This window comes from Aythya ferina (assembly GCF_964211825.1).
Source record: "Aythya ferina genome assembly, chromosome: 9".
Taxonomy (NCBI): domain Eukaryota; kingdom Metazoa; phylum Chordata; class Aves; order Anseriformes; family Anatidae; genus Aythya; species Aythya ferina.
The window spans coordinates 17,052,670-17,074,177 of record NC_140305.1 but is presented as its reverse complement, the minus strand read 5'-3'; the positions used below and the strand labels follow the sequence as shown (position 1 = coordinate 17,074,177).

General features: G+C 48.0%; 1 protein-coding gene across 2 annotated transcripts in view; it reads right to left on the bottom strand.

The window, feature by feature from the left end:
* Nucleotides 1-21,508, bottom strand: part of P3H2 (prolyl 3-hydroxylase 2) — a 64,994-nt gene that overhangs the window by 11,864 nt on the left and 31,622 nt on the right. For both annotated transcript variants that reach the window (XM_084528998.1, XM_084528999.1), the window contains exons 2-3: nt 3,311-3,457; nt 2,418-2,607 (exon numbers count right to left, since the gene is read on the bottom strand). In XM_084528998.1, coding sequence (XP_084385124.1) covers nt 2,418-2,607; nt 3,311-3,457 — 337 coding nt within the window. The remainder of the gene's footprint in view (nt 1-2,417; nt 2,608-3,310; nt 3,458-21,508) is intronic.

The following is a 21,508-nucleotide window of genomic DNA, read 5'->3' as shown; positions in this document are numbered from 1 at the left end:
GTGACCACCTCCATACCATACCCTTCAGCTCATCTTTTATCCTTGCCTTTTTCCAGTAAGAAAGCTCCCAAGGGCAAGGGGAGGTGAAGACAAGAGGAGCTAGGGGTAGAGCAGCTTTATGAGCACGGCCAAGCAAGGCAGCACTGCTGCTGGTCTGAAAGGTCTAAGGTACAAATACTGGCAGCAAAATCCCCATGTTCATTGCTTCTTGACAATGAAATATCTCCTGGGTAATGAAAGCACGCGGTAAACATCTGCCATCAGCACGTTTTCTAATCAGTGGGAGTACACAATGCAGGCCTTGTATCAGCTGTGCGATGCTGAAGCCAAAGCTGACATCTGATTCCTGTTTGGAGCCTTTGCTGCAATGTACTTACAAATCTACTTTGCTCGCTCTGTCTCTGTACACCATTAAAAACTTTAAGAAACAAACACAGGCTTGAAAAAAAACATGTGCTCAGCTACCAAAGCACTTCTTGGAGCTGCCAAAAAAACAGCCTGAGGAATTTGTGCTGAAATCAAGTGGAAACTTGAAACAGTCCCCATTTTTTCCAAGCAGGTAGCTTGAGTAGTTGTCTGATATACCATCTACATCCAGGATATTTTATTATGGAAAGGAAGAAGGAAAAGGACATAAATAATTTTGCTGTAGTTTAAACCTCTTTAAGCATCCTAGCCATGGAGCAATCCATCACTGACAAGCACTGCTTTCTCTTGGTACTCTCAGGATGCCTTAGAAACAGGCTGTGTCTATTGGAATCAATGCACTGAAATGTATCTGTCCCTGGGGTGAGGAGGTAAGAGCATTTCCACCCCATGTAGCGGCACGGCAAATTAGCTTGGGACTGAAAAGAGAATGGGGCTCTGCAGAACTAAACTCTCATTTTGTGGTGTGTGTGAGTCCTCAGTCCCTGCTGAGAGCCTTGGACCCAGGGGAAAACTCTGGGTTGTGCTGTCCTGTAATGACCACACAGTTTCCTATGGGGAACTCTTTCCCTTCCTTTGCTCCCTCCCTTCCCTGTTTCTTTGGGTGTCTGAGCAGCCCAGGAGCCTGGAGTGGTTATTCCCAGGCAGATCTGGCCAAGCCAAGCCACAGTGCTTGCTGTGACCTTCGGCTTATCATCTCCAGATGTACTGGTCCACACCATGGTCACTGGGTGGCCACACTGAAGCACCTGCTCTGCTCGCTGGGGCTGCACTCAACTTGCACAGCACAGAAATGACCTAACAGAAACCAAAACCTGTTTGAAGAGCACCAGCTTTCACTAAGAAGGAAGGTGGCTTTTCTTTCCCAAAAAAACTCTCCTCCTGGAGGGCTTGATACAGCCCTTGGTTTCCTGGTCATGGTTTTGAAAGCAGGCATGACCAGATGACAATGATATTGGCACCAACTTAGTCCTTACAGCACTCACATTTGTCCCTGAGTAACTAAGCCCAGCAGAGGCTGCTTCCCATCCTGTATCACAGAATAATAAACCCATAGGTTTTAGTTGGAAGGGAGCTTTAAAGATCATCTAATCCAACCCCCCTGCCATGGCCAGGGACATCTCCCACTAGATCAGGCTGCCCAAAGCCCCGGCCTTGAACACCTCCAGGAAGACTGCATGTTCATTGGCAGGTGGTTTCATCTTGGTAGGTTCAGTTAAATTTCTTGTCTCTAGGTAAGCAGAATTATGCAAAATCAAAAAACAATCTGAATCCGAGTGAAGTATTTTCCATGGAAGAAACAAAACTCTGGAGGATGATGCAACTCCAAGACCAAGAGTAGATAAATAAGATTTCTGTCAGCAAACAAACCTTAATTTATTGTTTTCCTTTTCCTTACAACTAATTACATGTAAACTTATTTCTACTGAGAACAAGCCATTTAATCCCCTCTGGCTCAGAGCCACACATGCAAACCCAAAGACTGCGTAGCAATGTTCAGTTCTCTCCAAAGACTTCAGGCAGGACCATAACTAGGTGGGCCTCCACTAATGACAAATCCATCCCTTTGGATGGGGAGGAAATCTACGTCCTGAGCCTTTTTGGCAACTTTCCTGGTCAGCTGGAGCAAGGCCAAGAGGACTCTGCTGCTCTCTTCATACACACTGAAAATCAGAGAAAATATAAACAGGGCCAGTAACATCTAGATTTACATAGCAGTACAAGAGGGAAACTGAGGCAGTTTGTGTTAAAGCACCTTCCAACTTTACTGAAAGCTGCAGATACTTCACACACATCTGGAAATGCCATTCTTATAGTTCAGTTTCTATTTAGGATCTAAATGAGATGTCTTGGTTCCTGGTATTTGCATTTTCTGGCTTCACAAGCACCTCCTGCAGCGTTACTCACCAGCACCAAACCCACCCAAACTCAATAATTAAAATTATTTCCAGGCCAGGGGTGAGAACCCAAAAGATGCAAGAAGACCTCACCTGCCACAGCTTCATAGAGGCTGGCCTTGTAGTCCAGGTATTCGTGCTCCTCAAATCTCTGTGGTCCCTCGCACATGATCTGGCAGTCTTCATCCTCGGAGTAGTACCCCACCAAGGCACGCTCCAAGAAGTCAATGGCCAGCCCATACTCCTCCCTGTCGTAGTGCCTTACGCCAGCAGTGTAGTCCTCCTGCAAAGCCAGCAGGCAGAGAAGTCTTTAAGCAGGCTACAGATCATCCATTTAGGTGACAAAAACACTTCTTTTCTCTGTTATAACCCTCCTACCCAACAACAATGCTGAATGCCAAGGGAAAAGACTGCACCTGGCCCAGGCAGATCTGTCTTAGGATGGCCCCTAATAAGCAGCTCCATTAATTACACCAAATAATGCCATGAATGTCAGCTTCCTTGCATCTTGTGAAATCAGAAAGTGAGTCCCTGGTATTCCTGCTGGCCTTTCACCTTGCGGAGTTGGATAAATTTGTCTGTTTCTCTGTCACCCTGCACTGTCACCAGCACAGTCACTCGTTTGGATGCTCCCTGCCCAGGTGGGAGAATCCAGCTTGGAATAAACACACGTGAGCCAAGATCTGCCCGTTGGAGCACACCAAAGCATCCATCGCAGCTGCCTGCTGGTGTGTGACCACAGCCACGGATGACCCAGGAGCCCCTGAATGGAGGGATCGTGGTGGGGACACAGCAGGGAGCCTGGAAAAAGCAGGAGCTGCCTGGGCTTAAAGAAGAACTCTGAAAGGGAGTTTATTTTGCTGCACTGTGACACGGACCTTGGCAAGTGTTTCCCCATTCATAGAGGATGCTCTCTTGGCCTCCTAACTCTCTTCTCTCCAGGCAGTCTGACACTTAACCCAGAGACCTCTTCAGCTCGGACTCACCATGTGTGGCTTGGCCTCCCGGTCAATCAGGCTGACCTTCCCTGACGTGGTCTTGTAGTTCTCAATGTCCTGCTGTATCTCCATGTGCTCAGGGTTTGCCATGAAGAAAGTGTGAGCTGCATTTGCCGCCTCCTCCAGCTGGTTCAGCTGCAACAAGATAAGAAAGACTGAGTTGGTTGACACCATCGGGCTGGGCAGTGATGGGATGACCAAGGAAAACCTGAATGTAGAGTTTATGGAAAATGGCTGAAAAGAGAGAAAAGCCCAGTGTAAGGGGAGCTGGAATTGCTGGAGCTCCATACAGCCAGGCAGGTCACTTATGGCCTCTGATGGGGCAAACCCATGATGGGGTCCAGCCTCTTTTCCAGCTGCACATCCTCTGTACTCAGCTGCTCCAACCCCCTGCACAGTCCCAGGTGCAGAGATGTGAGGTGTGAGGGAGACGGGAGGGAAAAGCAGCTGCCGAAGCCGCTCGCTCTGTAAGCCTTAGAAGCAAAGCTGTGTCCAAGCTCAGAGCCCCTGCTAGTAACAGGGGACTTGGCAGCATTTATTGAGCTCAGCTGTGTGCAGCTGCAAAAGACCAGACTCTGCTGATAGCGGCGGAGAGATTAAAAGTTTACCTTTGATATATCAAGTTACTTTGGGTTTGTAGATTCATAATTGAGACCAGACATCAGTCTCACCCCAGAGAAAGCCTCCTAAGCAAAAACAAACATCAGGGCTAAACACACCCGTGGAGCTGCCCGGAGTGCAGGGAGCAGGACAGATGTTTGGGTGCAACATCTGCCTGACCCAGCAGGGCCACTTCCATGGCCAATGCACTTGCCACTGAAAGCAAACCAATACCCCTAACAGCAAAGTGCAGAGCCAGGCCCCTGGCAGGCTCACCCTGCTTGAGACCTTCATGCATACCCGCCTGACACCCAAAATGACAGCAGGATGGTCTCCTGCCAGCCCAGGGCAGAGCCACAGCATGATACAGCCCAGGTGATGGCAAACCACATTGTCCTGCTTGCTCTGTACCATCCTGCTGTCCCCTCCACCCAGCCATAGCACCCAGCCCAGCTGCTGCAGGCTCAGCATCCCTCTGCTGCAGCCCAGGACGTGGTCCAGAGGAGGGGTTCCCCAAACTGCCTGGCCAGAGCGAAGCACTACGGTAAAATCTTCCAGAAGCCACGATTTAATTCCGGCTGTTGGCTGTGCTCTATGTTAAGGTTCAGTTGTAAACACTGAGTTAAGACTCAGATGCTCTTAATGAGCATCAACTCTATCTTCCGTGGCTTGATAAATTGCTGCCTTTCAGCCAAGCTGTGAGAAATGCTTTTACAGAGACGGGGAAAAGGTTTGGGCACAGCTGCATGGGTTCCTCTTCCCACAGCCAGGATTAAGCCCTGACCGTGCTATGCTCTGCCTGCATTGCTCCGGGCACCCGGCTGCACAGGGGATTTGCTCAGGGCACTCGACTGCAGCACCAGCATGGCAAAAAGTCCTTCTTTTTTTCTGCTCTGAGCAAGAAGAGCCGGAGCAGGGTTAAGAGCCACAGGTCTGATTCAGCCGCGCAGTCCCTCTGGAAGCAGCGAGCCCACAGCAAATCACTTGGCTAACCTGTTCCTACTTGGAAAGGGTCTGCCAGGGTTAATAAAATACCCCGTTTGTTTAACTGCCATAAGGATGCCTCCTTTCCTACTGCATGTCAAGCTTGGCAAGACCTGGGAAAACACAGCACGAAGACACAGATTATGGCTGCGAGGCCGCGTTCCTGACTGGCGCAGGGGGACGTGTTTTGGCTGCAAAGGGAGCAGCCGGTGCCATTTGAGTCTCCACTCCCAAACAGAATTTCCAAGTGGCAAATATTAAAAAATTACTCTAATAGGTTTCCTTTGGCTTTTTCCCAACAGAAGGTGAAATTTGAAAGGGAAGCATTTTTGCTTTAAAAAATAAAGTGGGAAGACTTGCGAGCAGGCACCCAAACAGACTAGGGGGCTGTGAAACCAGCACTTTTATATCAAATGAGCAGCGCTGTCACACCCTCTCATTGCTTCCCAGGAAATTGAGATGTTGAGACAAATATTTAGTGGTAGCATCTGTCTCAAAGAGCAGTTTATGGCCCTTTATAGGCCCATCACTCTCACAGGGGATCCTGTCCCAGTGACCACTGACAGAAACCTCCCAGGCAGGGGGAGCAGGTGCTGGATCTAGCCAGCGGTTTGAAAGCAGATGACCAGGCACATGAAAACCTACTGGAGGAACAGCCCAGCCACCTGACGAGCTGTGCTGCTGCTCAAGCACAGACAAAATTGCTCGTCTGGTTCCCAGCAAGGCCAGGGCATGGCCAGTGGAGGAAGCACGCGTGAATACCTCTGAAAAGGGGATAAAAGCCGCAGTCAGACATCTCATCCCGCTTCCCAGAGCTGCCCTTTGAATACCAAAGCACCACCACACTGCACTGCCCATGGAAATGCAAACAATTTGCCTTGTGCAAACTTCAGAAGATCTGCAGGATTAGTGCTGTACTGACAATGGGTGCAGGGAAACCAGCTTTTACTGTCAGGAGAGTATTTGTTCTGGTCTTTCACTTGGCATTTCCCCTCAGCAATTCTGTTTCTTCTGTCTCACAGGTATGTTAGGCAAGCATCCCAGCATCAGAGTAGAAATCGGAGCAAAGCTGAGAACCAAATTCAGGGACTTGACTCCAGATTTCTCTCAAGCTGTGACTCTTGATTCTCAGACTTCCCTAAGTCAAGAAACTCTTTCAATGATGTATTTTAGGTCCAGGTTCTGAGTTTCAGTTTTCTTTTAATTGTAAACTCTAAAACACTTGCATTTAGCTCCTGCCTAGGAGTCTTACCAAGGATCCCACTCTCCAGAGCAAGCCCTTGGTTTCCCAGCAGGTGAGCAAAATAACTGCAAGAATTTTTGAGCTGAGACGGCATGAAAGCTGCTGACCTGACCTAGAGGGTGCTAGCATTTGAGCCATTATTTGAGCTGCTTGGAGAAATTGCACTCTTCCACACCACAGCGCTGATTTCTCTCCTCTTCTGGAAGCATCCCACACATGCAGCCTTAAAAGGGAGCAGATACATCCCAGCAAGGGACATGGTCCCTGGAGAACCAAGCTGTGATTGTCGTGGACTGCAATGTCCTTTTTTTTTTTTGCTTCTAGCTCCTTTTCAGAAAGCTGTTGAAAACTGTCACAGATCCTAGGAGGGGATTAGCTTTTCCTGGATGAAATCCACTCCCATGAGATAGGCGAAGTCTGACTTCTAGACACAACAGAAAATCCCTTTCCCTCAAAACAAGGCTCATACTGTGTCTAGTCCTGCTGGCTCTTTAGAGGACAGATGACCTTTCAATTTTGCTAAGTGGACTCAAAGCAGAACATTTCAAATCAACACTTCTCAATTTATCATGTCCCATTCTCGCCTTAGAAATGCTCCAGCAACACAAAGAAGCCAACAGCTGCTAAGTTTGGGGGAGTTTTTAAGGGGATGTGTGTATATAAAAGTGAATTCCTAACTGGTAAGACACATTCAGAGACTTGCACTGACATTAATTATGAAACACTTCAGGGAAACTTTTGCCAAAACACTGAATTCACTAGGCACAGAAGGATATTTTGGTGTTTAAAGGTCTGGGCTGGGACTCAGGACACCTGGACTCAGTTCCTGGCCCTGTCACAATTTCATTGTGCAGCCATTGGAAAAAAATGCTTTGTTTTCTTTGTGCCTGATTTTCCATTGTTTTCAAGGAGTAGCAATAAAAAAATAGTATTTCTCCTACGGGGGAATTATGATGTTTATTTAGATGGCAAGCAACTCAGGGGCTATAAGAAAATACAAGCACGTAACACAAGTGGATTTTGATCTTTGTAGGGCTCTCAAAAATTCATATAAATGCAATATAAATAAATGTAATAAAAAGTAATATAAATAACACAGCATAACAATAAACAATGAAGCAAAACAAGCAGGAAAAAATAACAACTGTCAAACCACAACCTTAGTATGTACTCTAAGTTCTTCTCCTTCACATTATTGGGATGAGATTTCTGGAATGTTGCTGCACCTTTGCACCAACCCCTGTGTACTTCAGCTAAGGCAGACACAAAATCAGCATGGCAGCACAAGGCAGACCCTGGAGCACCCTGTCCTTGTTGACTTTACCATGACAACAGCTAGAGCAAAGAAGGAGAAAATGTAATTTTTACATGTTTCTGGGTTTTGATGCTGGAAAATATTTTTTTTCCTGACTCATTGTCATTGTGGTATGTGTCAAGCTAGGTATCAGGCAGCACAACCTGTGCCAAGCAATCTGCTGTGTACCCCAACGCCACCATCACTGAACTGCCATGCTTAGGAAACGAATGCTGCCTGTCTCCTGAGTACCCATGCCTTGCTGTTTGATTTTATCACTGCTTTGGCTGCTGTGTCCTGCACACAGAAGCACAGACAGCTGCCCTAACCACTGCCTGCCCGAGGGTGGCTCAGACTGCAAAAAAAGAATTTTAGAAAGTAGCCATTATGGATTCTGCCTGCCTGAGACAAGGGTGATGGTACACAATATAACCAAGACCTCATACAACTTTTGGCAATGAAGTCCCATTTCACTGAACATATCATCAGTTACTGGCAATTACCATAACCCAACTTGTTTCTACATTAAGGTATCTTCAACACGTAAGACACAATTGGAATTTAAACTTTTCTAGGGGGAGTGAAGAAGACTTATACCGCGAAAAAGGGGTAAATCTCTCAAAACCCTGCAGTTTCTTACATGCACCTACTTGCATACACCTCAGTGAACTGCTGAATGCATGAGCCTGGTAAAGAGCTGGTTAGAACAAATTTCAAACTTTTCTCCTGACCTAGAAACCGAAGCCTCAAACCTCCCAGCCAACTCCTGGGTTGTTGAACTGATGCTGTTTTTTAAAACTTTTTCCACAGTCCCACTGCTGCTGTGTTTTATCAAAGGCTTAGCACACCAGGCTCTGCAGAGGAGAGGGGCTCAATCGTGGGTAAGCACAGATCGCAAGGGGAATGGAAAGTTTGGTGTCATGAAGGATTAATCTTGCTGTGTCTACGCAGAGATTACTGCCTGGGCGAGTAGAAGCAAGTAGTGTGAGATGGCTATAAATAGCAAGTGACCTTGTCTCAACTGTTTCACTATTACAAACGGAAGAAGAAGAGTTAATTAGGAAATTCTCCGTCTGCAGATGGGATCCGATGTTGGCAGAAAGATGATCCCAAATCCAAAACACAACCAATCTGGAGAACTGGCGCAGGGAAAACTTCTCGTGAGAAACCTAGGAAGGGTTTGGGTTTTTTGTTATTCCAACAGGCACACAAACATGCGGATTGGTAGGTACACGGACAAAAGAGCTGACTAGACATTGAGTTAGTCTGCAGAAAGCGGCAGATGCTTGGAAATTTAAAACTAAACAAACCATTTCAACATTGTTCATGGAACTTTTTTCTTTTTTTTTTCTGCAACTAACCAGGAGAGGAATCAGACATCCTAATGAATCTCTCACTTGGGCCATACTGGCACTATTTTTCATGAGCTTTCACATGTATGTGCAGAGTGGATGAGCTGCATCCCTCAGGTGTGCTGGGAATGCACCGTGCAGCACAAATACTCTCATCTGCCAGAGGTTCAGGTTAAGACCACTGTGAGGGTGCTTTTAAATTACAGTGAGACAAACTAATTTTGAAGCTGAGAGCCAGCAAGTTCTTTGGTCCCTCCCTTCCAACACATCCTTCCCTCCTTCTCTGATAAACTCCTCTTAAATTCCTCACAGGCATTAAAATAAATGAAGATTTTCACAGGTTTGTGCCCCTGCATTATATGATTAACTGCACCCCGATATAATAAAGAACACACAAGGAGCAAGCGACTTCTTGTTAAACCTCTCCCCAGCAGGAGAGACCCTTCCCACATAAATCTCAAACACATTGATGCATTGCAGGATTCATCCGGGGAGCAATCAGTGGGAAATGTGTTTATGTTTACTGAACCTTCAGTCTGACCCACTGTGAAAAACACTCCCAGGCAGTTTCTGTCCTACATAAACACTTAGCTGTGTTTAACAGACCCTGATGACAGCTGTGTTGTGTGTAAAACAACATTTTTAATGAGGAAAAATTCCTAGAATATGCAGTTGGGGCTCTCCTGGCAAAAAGAAGATGAAAAAAAAACAATCAAAACCCTTTAAAGCTTGGGCACAAAACCCCGTTTCCTTCCCAGCCTTGTTTAAAACGTCCCTGCTGCAAACACCCGACCACACCACCAACATCCCGCAGCCACACCACACCAGTGGGGTGAAGCATCCTGCTCACGGGGCCATGAGGGCTCTGAGCAGCTCCTCCAGCAGCCGTGTCTGGCTACAAATGGGCTCCTGCTCCCTTTTTAAGGATGCTAGCATAACCTGAGAGCTAAGTAAGGGCTTCCTGTGTAATATTCCTTGGAACAGGTGGGATGCATTCAGCCCTCAGGAATCTGTGCAGGTGGCTGCCCATGAGATTCCTTTACCCCAGGGTTTTTTCTTGGTCAGGTAATCAGAGATGAGGTGGTGGCCCTTGGAGATTAGCGGTATGTGAAAAGCCATACACTTAAAGACTAATGGCAACAAGCAGTGCTAGATACTAAAAGGGGGGTTACAGAGCCCCACAGGCTTTCCAGACTGGAGGATTTCCCATGCATATCTTTCCTCCTGTGTTAGAGTATCCCTGTGGCAACCCCTGTCACTGCACTCCTGGGAAGGCATCACTCAAAGATCAGCCCGTGCATTTTAAGCTAATGAAACTGCACAGCTGGGAACACATGCTGCGTGATTATCCCTTCCTCAAAGACCACCGGCAAGAGTCCCATGGGCCCCAGCTTGGCAGACAAGCCATGAGCTTTCATCCGACACACCAAGTGGCAGGAGATGCAGGTGTTCCCCAGCACAAAGCCTAGGAAATACCTGGGAGGACAGATGGAGATCGTGTGAAATGCATGGGAAGGAGCAAGGGAGCCCTTTGTGCATGAAGGGAGGAAGGTCAAGGCTGAAATGCTTCCATCTGATTAGGGCTAAAATTGATTGCATGCTTTTAGGGGGAAAAACAAAGCAAACAAACTTGGCAGTCAGTTGAAAGGCTGGGGGACATCGTGGGAGCACAAGTCACGGGAAGAGGCAGACAGGGCACTTGCCCCAGCAGCAGGGATGCCACGGGAACATAACAGTATCCTGCATTTCCACACAGCCTTCCAGCCTCAGGAACCTGAAGGCATTTGGCATTCGATCTGGACCAGAAACAAAGCAAATTCATCCGTGATGAAAGAGCTGGAGAGAAGTGATGACACAGAGATGGAACAGGAGGCACTTGGGAGGGGATCAGTGGACAGCGCGTTCACAGACAGCCTCACGGTGCCTGAAATCCAAACACAAGTGTCATCCACAACACAGCCATCCACATGGAAACAAACCCAAGTGTTTATTCTAATGAGGAGGAAGGCCAAAGCATGCTGAGGCATGTTTCTCTACTAAAAGAGACCCGTCAGGAAAGGACAGCATTATAACACTGGCATCATGCAACCTCCTCTCCCTGCAAGAGGATGGGTTACTCTCCTGTGACCGAATTGATGAACAAAACCTGCACAAGCAAAGGTGAGTCACCAGGAGCTCTGCACGACAGGCTGACACCAACCACATGCCTAGAATAAGGCAAGCAGCTTATTCTGGCACACTTCTGGACAAGAGCACTTCTGCCTGCAGAGCAACAAACCACACTTCTCTGGTGTGTTTGCAAGGACGCAACACAGGTCAGAGACCAGATCCAAAATTAGCAGAACCGCCACGGACTCTGTTTCAAGATTCTGAGTTTTTATTGCTTTTATGTATCTTCCTTCCTTGGGGTCCATAAAACAACAGCTTTCGAGTTCAGATGTGTATTTTCTCTAGCATCCTGCCTCCCTGGCAGAAAGCTGGGGCACTGCAACCAGTCGAGCTGCTCTGGCTAATGGTATCAGGCACTGGAGCAGACTCAGCCAAGCTGTTTCCATGTCACTATCTCTGTAGAAAAAATAGCTGAAATGCTTCAGAAAAACACAACAGAAAAATCTGAGACAAACAGAAAAATTCTTACAGCAGAAATTTCCTCCTTTTCCATGCCTTAGCGATGGCTCAGCACCTTTTAAAAGACTCTGACATGATGAGCTGTTGAATGTCCACCAGCAGCCAAAGTTTCTTGTGAAAATGCATCTGCTCCTCTGCTGTTACTCAACATCATCCAAACAGCTTTGCATAGCCCTAGAAAATGCCTTTTCATGAAGATGCAGGGATTACTCACGACCATCTTGTAGCCAGAAAGCCACACGGATGCGGTGATAAAATGATACCCTCTTTGCAGTCCAGTTCTGATGTCAATGGAGTCCTGTCAAATGGCTTATCTAAGCCCTGTCCTGAGCCTGACGTCTGCCTCTCCCTCCTTTTCCCTTTCACAATAAAAGGTCATCTCTTGCAGAAATAAACAAATACCAGAGAATTTATTTGAAAAGCAGAGTGTTTAGCCCTGGGGGTGGGCTGCAAACAGGACTGTACTACCCGAGAAAGAGGTCTTTATCTCCCTCTTCCCCCAGCCAACATGGGACAGCAAAGGGAGAAGGAAAACAACTAATTCCCCAAATAAAAACCGACTCATAGCATATATGTGCATCTCCCTCTCACCCCAAACCCTCCCAGTCTTTAAGAAAATGGGTTTGATTGCCATGTTTTTTTCCTTACACTGTGATTCCAAAATGCCTTTTCCAGGGCTGGAGCTATAAACCAATAGATCATGACCCCCAGCTGCTGAATGCTTGGAAACCATCGCGATGTTGATGGGCATTATGGCACTGCAGACCTGACCAAATAAATTATCAGACCACCATGCCAATTAAACAATCATTAAACAACCATTCTGCAAAGACTAAAGATCTACACATCAGGGATGGAGTCTGCTCACCATCAGGCAAACTGACTGAAGCCAAGGCAAAGCAAACCGAGCTTATGCCTTAGGTGGTTTTGGAGACAACTGCTAGTTTTGCAAAGAAACTTTTCTGCTGATCCAATAGACTCAGCAGTTACTGGGCCAGCATCCAGCTACTGCATTTACTGTCTGTGAGGAAGCAAAGCTTGCAGAGAAAGGGCAAAGGTACAAAGAGTGAAACAAAAATATATCCACAGTTCTGCAGTACACTCTCGGTTGTTCTGGAAAGCAAAGGAAAGGTCTTGCAAAGGACACTACGTGTACGAGCTGCCAAGGTAGATCAGGCTGATCTCAGGAGCCTTCCCCCAACAGTGGCCAGTGGAGGACTCCTGTGGGCAGAGCATAAGGACGTGCAAGCACACAGACACCTTTGCACACAGGGTTTCGTCAAAGCAGCAGCTTACAGGTTTCCCAAAGAAAGATTTTCCTCTGGACCACTGTGCTTAAAAGCCACCCTTGGACCTATCCTCCATTGAGCTGTGTAATCCTTTCTGGAAGACATTTATATAAGCTGCAATAAATAAGGGATTTGAGAGATTTTTAGACATCAGTATATTATTTTCACCAGAGCAGATGTGCAGCTGAGAAAGCCTTGCCGCTAGGCTACGTTAGAGTTTTCAGAAGACGTGGGGGTTGTTGCAAAACCTACCTGCACACACATTGGTGTGTCTGGAAGGCAGGAGTCATTGCAGCAGGACTGCAAGCTTCCTCAGAGTCCTCCAATGTTACACCAAAACTCCAGCCCATCTGAGAAAACCAGAGATGGATTTTCCCACAACAAGGCATCACTCTGAAATGGAGGTAGACGAAATGGGGCAGGGGTTGGGGGGCTGCAACCCACCCCCTCAGCTGCACATAAGATCTCAAGGGTGCTTCAGGGTGGCAGGATGAGTATGCTGATATTAAATGGACGGTGACAATTGCACAGACTATCAGACATGTTCACAGCCAAATTTGCCCCTGCAAATGCTGGAGAGGTCTTCTTTTGTGAGAGCTTCTGACTGCTGCAGCTGAGTTTGACTTATGAACAAAAACACACCAGTGAAGCCAAACGTATGCACTTTCAGCATCAATTAATCCAACACCACTGAAGAAACAGGTATTTCATTTGGAGAGGATCTAATTCTATTCATGCAAATGTCCCTTACCCTATTCCAGCTCTACAAGCTTTGATGAGTACTGTTACTAATTCAAGAATAATGCCACCAGTCCCAGAATGTCACCTCCAACCCTCAGCCCAGGGGCAAGTTATGGACAGCATACACAGCTCAGCCCCGTGGTGCAACCCTGGTGTCTCCTGTGGAGCTACTCCAGGGTGAATTTGGCTCATGCTTCAGCCAACAAGGCCACATACCACTTGGACAATTGCCTCCATACGCGACACACATCACAGGTCTCAGCTGGATTTGCTGCTTCTGAAATGAAAACACTTTGCTTGCTTTCCCCAGCCATAGCTTGATAATCATTACTAAACACTTATCAAGTAGACGGCCTTCATTTCCTGAGAGCCTGGACCTAATTACTCCAGGAAACGCTCAGCTTTTTATTCAGACACTGAGAAATGTTGCTTTCTAAGTCCTCCTCTTACAAAGTCAAACTTGCTCTGATTAGTAGAGGGTAAGGGAGGGAAAAAATGCAGCCAAATCTCCACAGGCAAACCGGAGCGATTATTCACAGAGATGCCCTGGCTTTGCTCTACATCATTAATAATAAAAATAAAATGTCACAGCTATTTCATCTCCCCTCCCACCCTTATTAATCTTAACTGAGCCCTGGAGGCCCCTGGCAGAGGTATCACTTTCCCCAGCTTGCAGGTAAGGAGCCCAACATCTCCTGCAAATCACAACCAGATCCCGGGGTTGCCGGTTCCTAACGCTGTTCCTGGAAGGAGTGAAACAAACCCTCTCAGCTCCATCTCTTTATCAGGACATTTGATCCAATGGTGGGATGGGGGAGGCTTTGCCAAGTGCCCTGCACACAGAGCAGCACTTTCAAAGCCTCTCCGTTGCGCTGCAGGGCTGGCCGGGATGCCGAGCTACAATTGGCTCTTTGTAACAGAGCACGGCGTATCACCATCAAATCAAACCCTTGGCTAATTACCGTATAAAAAACCCTCAAATGCACAGTAATGGGGTTAGAATGCCAGTAGAGCCAAACTATAAGATCTCCTGCTGTGGTAGCACAGGTTTTACTGTGTGAGCTGACGATTATCCTGGTGGGTGCTCCCGAGGGAAGAGACCTACAGCAAACCTGCCCGGGGAAGAGCCGGAACGGAAATGTGCTACAGGGCTGTGCTTTCTCTGACCAAGGTTCCCAGACAGTCTTACTCACCCCATTATCCCAAGCTGGGATAATGGGATGAGTAACAGACAGGCAGAGCAGGGCTGTGGATGCTCCCAAGAGCTCCTCCTTGAGAACAATTGAGGGTTGCATCCTCTGCTCGGGGCTGATCAGCACAGATCCCACATTTCTGACCCTGGGGTGCTCTCCAACAGGTATGTACTTTCAGCTGTCTTCTTCCTCCCAGCCAAAAGCTGGAAATAAGACAAAGCCCCACCACCCTGTGTGAGAGCACTCCAAGCCTGGTGTAACCCATCAGGGAGGTCCGAGCAGCAGAGCCAGCACCTCCCATCCACCTCCCTAGCACTGGTGGCCAAGCACCAAACAGCCTGAATGAAACAGAACCAAGTGCTTTGCATCCCCAGCCCTCCTGGCCTCTCTCACAAATGCATTGTCACTGATACAATTTATTTATAACCCAAGGTATGCAGCGCTCATGGTTTGGAGATTGCAAGCACGTGCTTGCATTCCCCTGCCATGCCTGCCCGGACTCACCCTATCAAGCTACCAGCTGATTTGTAGCTTTTCCCATTCCATTTTTTGGGGGAAAATTTTTAGCCCAGCAGCAGGAAAGCTCTTCCTCAAGCAGCTCAGAGAGCAGGGCATTGCCTGTGCCCCCTGCAGTGCCATGCTGGGCACCAGGGCAGCGTGGTTCTGCGGGTCTCATCCCACCAGGCAGCATCTCTAGGGGCTTCATGGTAGGCTTGTTGTTCAGCCCTGGGGTATGAAGGCTTCCAAGCCCTGGCACAGGACATCTGCAGTGGCTGCTCGCAGGACAGGATGTCAGAGGGGAATGCTCTGTGTTCACTGTTGGAACACGCACAGAGAAAACGCAGCGCTATCTGCGGCTGCAGATAAATGCTTTGTCTGCACAGATTCCTTCACCAGGGACAGATAAGGATGGAGCCAGGCTGGATGCCAGCCACGACCCAGACAAACTTTGACACAGACAATTTCGTTCCAGCTTCTGACTCCTGCCATGTCCCAGAAATCCCATGGCAGCACACGCCTCCAGTGCCCACTTTACGCCAAAGGCACCCGCACTAGCAAATGATCTTCGTGGGTCTCTCAAACCGGTGCTGCCTCCTTAGTTTCTCATCTCTCGTTGCCACAACATCCTAAAGGACACGCGTATGCCTTGTAGGAATAAAGCAGGTGTTTATTCCATTATTGCCACTCCGTTCTGCCTGCCTGAGACAGGAGAGGGCAGTCACAACAGGCAGCCCCACTGCCTGTCCTCACTGAACATGGCTGAAGCCAGGCTCCTGCAAGAAGCCAGCGTTTTCTGAGCACAGCCCAGGGGCCGGGCAGTCTGGGTCTCAGCTGCTAATTCCTGGCTCGGGTTCTGATTTGCTGTGAATCCTTCAACAAGTCGTTCAGCAGCTCCATGACTCAGTTTCCCTGTTGAATAGCAGCACAAAACTTCTGACCCTGGTAGCTGGGAGGCTGAATGACAGCATTTAAATACCTCGGATGACATTTCAGGGCTCGAAGACATTGCGAGCTTTTTCTGTTGATCTTAAAATTATGCACCGGTCTCCTGTAAGAGCTCACTCAATCCTCATAAGTGGCTCTTTGTCACTGTTCCCATCCACACCCTGCTTCCTCTTTGAGAGGCAAATGCCATAAAAGGCTGTTTATAGAGACTGGGATCCACAGAGAAGTCAAATAGGGTCAGGCTCTGCTGCCCTGAACTGTGGCCAGGGAGGGGTGGCTGCCCAGCCCCACACGCCCCCCCACAGCAGTCCGTCTGTCCAAGGAGCTGTGGGTGGGTGGCTCCTGCCCCTCCGCAGAGAACCGCTTCATCTCCGGTGGAAACAGCTAAGACTGAAAAGGAGGATGATGCCAAGCTTAAGTAAGAGAATTAGGAAAAGAGCGAGCATCCCTAATCAATCATGCTCGGACAGCGAGGGGTTTTTATTTGCACAAAGACTTCACTTAAATTTCTGTGCAATTATCCACAAAGAGAAAAGAATCCGGTGGCTGAGGAAATTGCCAAATGTCGGTTCACCCTCGCTTTCTGCTAATGTTTCCATTTTGTCAAAAACCAAATTTGCAAACCCAAGAACCCTCAGAAGAGTATTTATTTCTTTTAGAAAAAAAATAAACAAAACAAAACAAAACTGCAAACAGCTCCAGTGACAGCACATGATGTGAATGAAGTCAGAGGGACTGCCTCTCACTGTCTGATACCAGGTCTGGATTTTCCCTAGCACGGAGGAGAAAATGCTTAAAGAGGCAGAAACTTCAATGCAGGAATTTTGAAATAAAATAGTACTAATTATATTAATAAATGGTGGTAATCCTAATCATCATTTGGTTCACGAAGTTCCTGTAGCTTGCTTAAAGATGACCAAGGGCTGCAGCTGAGGGAGGGAGGATTAAATTGAAGTCACAGAAGGCAGCAAGGTAGCCAGGATGCAACAACACCCATAGGACTCACCCCAAACAGCTGAGCTAACTGTAATATCATATTTAATTTTGTTGTTATTGTTAGCTTTTTGCCTTTATTTATTTATATTTTTTTTTAGAATCACTTTGGACATACTTTTCACAAGGCCTTTTTGTTCAATGCAGTGAATAACAGCTGTTCATTTCAAGAAGCCACTGGAAACACATTCATCTGCTCCCAGCCTAGACTACTGTTAAAAAAGCAGGGCATACTTCATTTGAAAAAAAAAGAAAAAAAGAAAAAAAAAATGCCTTTAAAAAGTACAAATATGGAAGAAATTTTGACAAATGTGCTTTGGTTGTTGCCGAGGCTAATCCAAAACATAAATCACCACAGGTGTAGCTTCACTGGAAACACGTGGCTTTCCATCCAAAATAAATCTGAGCCACAGAATAAAACCCACAAGACCTAAGCAGTGACTCGGTTGGCAACGTGGCTGCATGGGCAGACTTGCATAACCAGCACCAGCTCGGCATTTGGCTCTGCGGGTTATTTGCAGACGCTCTCAGTGACGGCAGCATCCCCCCTCTCCCTGGCACTGCTCTGTGTGAGCGCATCCCTGGCTGAATCATGCCATGTTTGTGGAGCACAGGATGTTCCTGATCATGGTAATATGGGGATGGGAAGTTGAGGTTTAAGGGCTGTCAGGACATCCTAGTGTGTTGGTCCCCTCCCGGGGCTCCCCAGCCATGCTGCCCACCTGTGCTGAGCAGCCCAAGAGCCATCAGGTTCTGCAGATCACAGCCAGCTGATGATGCTGAGCTCCAGCACCAGCACACACAGAAGAAATATCTCAAGAATGAGGGAAATATTAAAAAAAAAAAAAAAAAAAGGTTTCCAGTGTCAGCAGCAGAAAGCTCTCCGGCTGCCAGACCACAAACAAGCTGGAGACGTTTCCTTCCCTCGTTCTACTTGACATAAGGCCTGAGCCAAGCTCCTTCTTCAGCAGCTCTCCAAAGAGGTTCAGCATGAGACTGCCCATATCCCTGATCCTCAGCTGCGCAGAGACCTGTTCTCATTCTGGCATGGTGAAAAATCTCTGACTTAAGGGGTCGCAGAGCAGCAAAAATACTGGCTTGTGATCGGTCAGGAGGGACCACATCAACCTCCAGCCTTTCAGGACCCCCAGGCTGGATTGTACACCAGACCAAAACACGTAATGACAGCTTTTGATGTCCGTGAAAAAAAAAAACACAGATGATTTGAAACACCAGGAAAACCCAGAACCTTGAACCTGAACTGAGGTTCAACCTGCCCTTCAGACATAGGCTGAGGGCTGTCCCATCATGCCTGGCACCTCAAATGAGGGCTTCAAGGCAATCACCACATCTCACTTGTGTGCCATGTCACTAATTTTGCTCTTCTGCCCAACAGGTCAACTGGCTCACAAGCACTTTCAGCCCCATGTTATTCAGAGAAAGTGGCCAGACTTACACGTCCATTAACTGCACAAGAAAAAAGGAGTCCTCATGAACCATTTGATGGAATGGCTGTTATTTATTTACCTGATGACAGAGGTCCAAATACCCAGCTCAGCTCAGGGCCCTCAGTGCCAGGCAGCCAGCACAGCCCCAGGACACACAAGAAGGTAGGTGACACACCTTCTCCCATGGCCAAGCCGACTGAAGGCTTTAGGGAGCCCTCACCCAGGGGTGTTCATGAACACAGCCAAAGTAAGGCTCCAGAGACCATCTGGAAGAGGACAGCAAGGACAAGAGGGATCCAATAAAGCTTTGCTTTTGGAAAGCAGATGGGCCCAAATCAATGCAAAAAGCCCTTATGTTTCCTTAGGCAGGAAATAAGTGATGACATGCTGCCATGTTCCCATGTCAGCAGCTCTCACGTCGCAGCAGGATATTCCACAGACTCCCACAGTGTTTGAAAAGCTCTCTCTGAAACTGCAGAGCAAGGAGAGAGGACTCGCTACAGGGGCGCTGAGCGATGACTCTGCAGAAGAGCTGCCACTGTGGTCACCTCAGTCCCCAGGAACCAGCCTGTGCACACCATCTGCAGAAAGCATCTGGGGCTTACCACAGACAGACACTGATATAAGAGCAGAGCACCAGCACTTCTCTTTCTCCCTCCAAGAAAATTCTGTCCCAAAATATGCTCTCAAAGGGTCCATTGTTGTCTGTCTGGCACATGCCACACTCGACGCTAGCCTGGAAGTCCTCAAGATTGTGGTCAAAGAGCTGCATAGCTCAAGGCTACAGCACTTCTGAGTGTCTCCCTTCTTGTTAGGAGGGGCTTTTTGTTTGCTGTTAGCATTATGCACCAGAAACATAAAGCACTCCTCCCACTTACTGCTCTTCCACACCACAAGGGGAGCAACATGTGGAACCTCGCTCCTGACCTGGACAGCAAGGGACCATTGCTTAGATGCTCCTTCCCCCCTGGGCACAGCAGGTCTAACTGCAGGAGCACAGCAAGAAGAGCCTACAGACCAGCTGGTAGCTAGAAAAGCTTTCCCAGAGGGGACAAATATTTGACTTCAAAGCTGGCACACATGAGCCATGAAACCTCCGTGTTCCTTATCAGCAGCAGACACTTGCATTTTTGCTGGCACGCCAGCCCGTTCTTTCAAGAGTCTGCTTATTTACTTTCTCTGCTCTCTTTCAGCAGTGAGATGCAGAAGCCAAATCTTTGGGGAAGGATCCACAGGGCCCTGCCTTGCTGGAAAGCAAGAGGGACATCTCCAGGAACCCCAGGATTTCATGGCACTGCCAACTGGAATGGTGTTTCGACTTCCAGTAGCAGGTTTGGCACAAAGAACATACTCAGATATCAGCAGAAAGAACAAAACCCACATTCCCTGTGAACCTTATGGAAAGGATGCCCATATTCAGCACAAATCCTGCAGAACTCATTCAATCTCTAAGGAACAGCTTTGTTTACAATGTGGTTTCATTTTCCAGCCCATGATGTTGGAGACAGTCTTTGCGCAGATGCATTTCCCACGTGGTTTTGCTTTTAGGAGTGGTCCTTCCTTCGGGAGATGTTTGCTGGGGTTACCGAGCGAGTGCACACAACCTTCTCCTTGGAAAACAATGTGTTAGCAAGCAGTGTGAGCATATACATCAGAATAGGCATTTTGCTCATTACCATACTCATTTACTTGCACCAGGAAAGCCTCCCCTGTCCCTCTCCCAGCCAGGGCACTCGAGCACCTCCAGCGGGTTTGCTCTGGCCCAGAGGCAGCGCCGCTGTCCAAAGCGGGAGGCAGGATCTCGGGCCATGGCCATGACTCACCCTCCTGGCCTGCCAAAGAAGTAGTTCTGGAGTGAGGAGACAAGAAGGAGACTTAAATTAGAAAGCTGGTGAAAGAAAATGAAAGAAAATCCTGCACTGAGTGGGAAGGTGCTCTCCTCACTCCAGTGCAGCGACAGTCCGGCAGGGAAGGGGAGAAGGGGTGTGCAGGGCGTTTCAGAGCAGAGCCTCACTGCACCCACACGGGACCAGGCTCTGAGCAAGTGGCCTTTGTTTCTGCATGACTAAAACACCCTTTTCAGCAAACCTGCTCAAGGGGAGCAATGGCTGTCCCCACATGGGGGACAATGCATGGGAGCTGATGCGCTGTACAGGCATGTCGCTGTGCTCCATGGGGTGCTGCTTCCACGCTGGTGTTGGGCTGGTTTCCTTCCCCACCTGCTGCTGTAGAGCATTAGGAAAAGTAAAACACACCCTGAATATTTCCCCTACAATTGCATATAATGCTGAAGGTTTCTGAGTCACATACAGATACAAGGAAGCATCAGGACTTAGAACCAGTGCAGCCAGCAGCAGACATCCTAACTCCAAGGGGGCTCAAAACATAGCCTCAGGTAAAATGGCCCCAAAAACCAGATGCTCCAGGTGTGCCTATCCCTTCAAAACCTCTCCCCAAGCCCACTCTCAATTTGGCAGATTAAACCCACCTTATTCTTAAACACTGGCATCACAGCTAGCTGCTGTGCCAGTGTGGCTGGCTGCCCCACAGCAGCAGAGATGTGGGTACAGAAGCAGTCGTGGTGGTGCTCAGCGGATGGCACTGCTCCCCTCCAGCTCCTGAGAAAGGGACCCCAACCTCTGAGCATCACCATGGACAGACAGGATCACAGGGATCCCCATGCATCTTCTGTTCTCTGGGGGTGAAGCTTGCTTCCACAGCTTACTTTGTTCCAGTTGGAAATCCTTATTTCTCTTACTTTACTCCAAGCATCGAAATGAATGATGCTAACAAGAATGAGCCACTCTTTTAGCTGGCAAGAAGGAGCTGGAGGTACAGTAGATCAGCACAAAGCACAGCCCACAAATGCCAAGAGAAGAAATACAAAGCTAGGACGAGAGCCTGCCCATAAATCACATTGCTGTGAAGAAAGCCAGAGGCCCAGTGACGACGGTTCAGGCTGGCATTAGACTTGT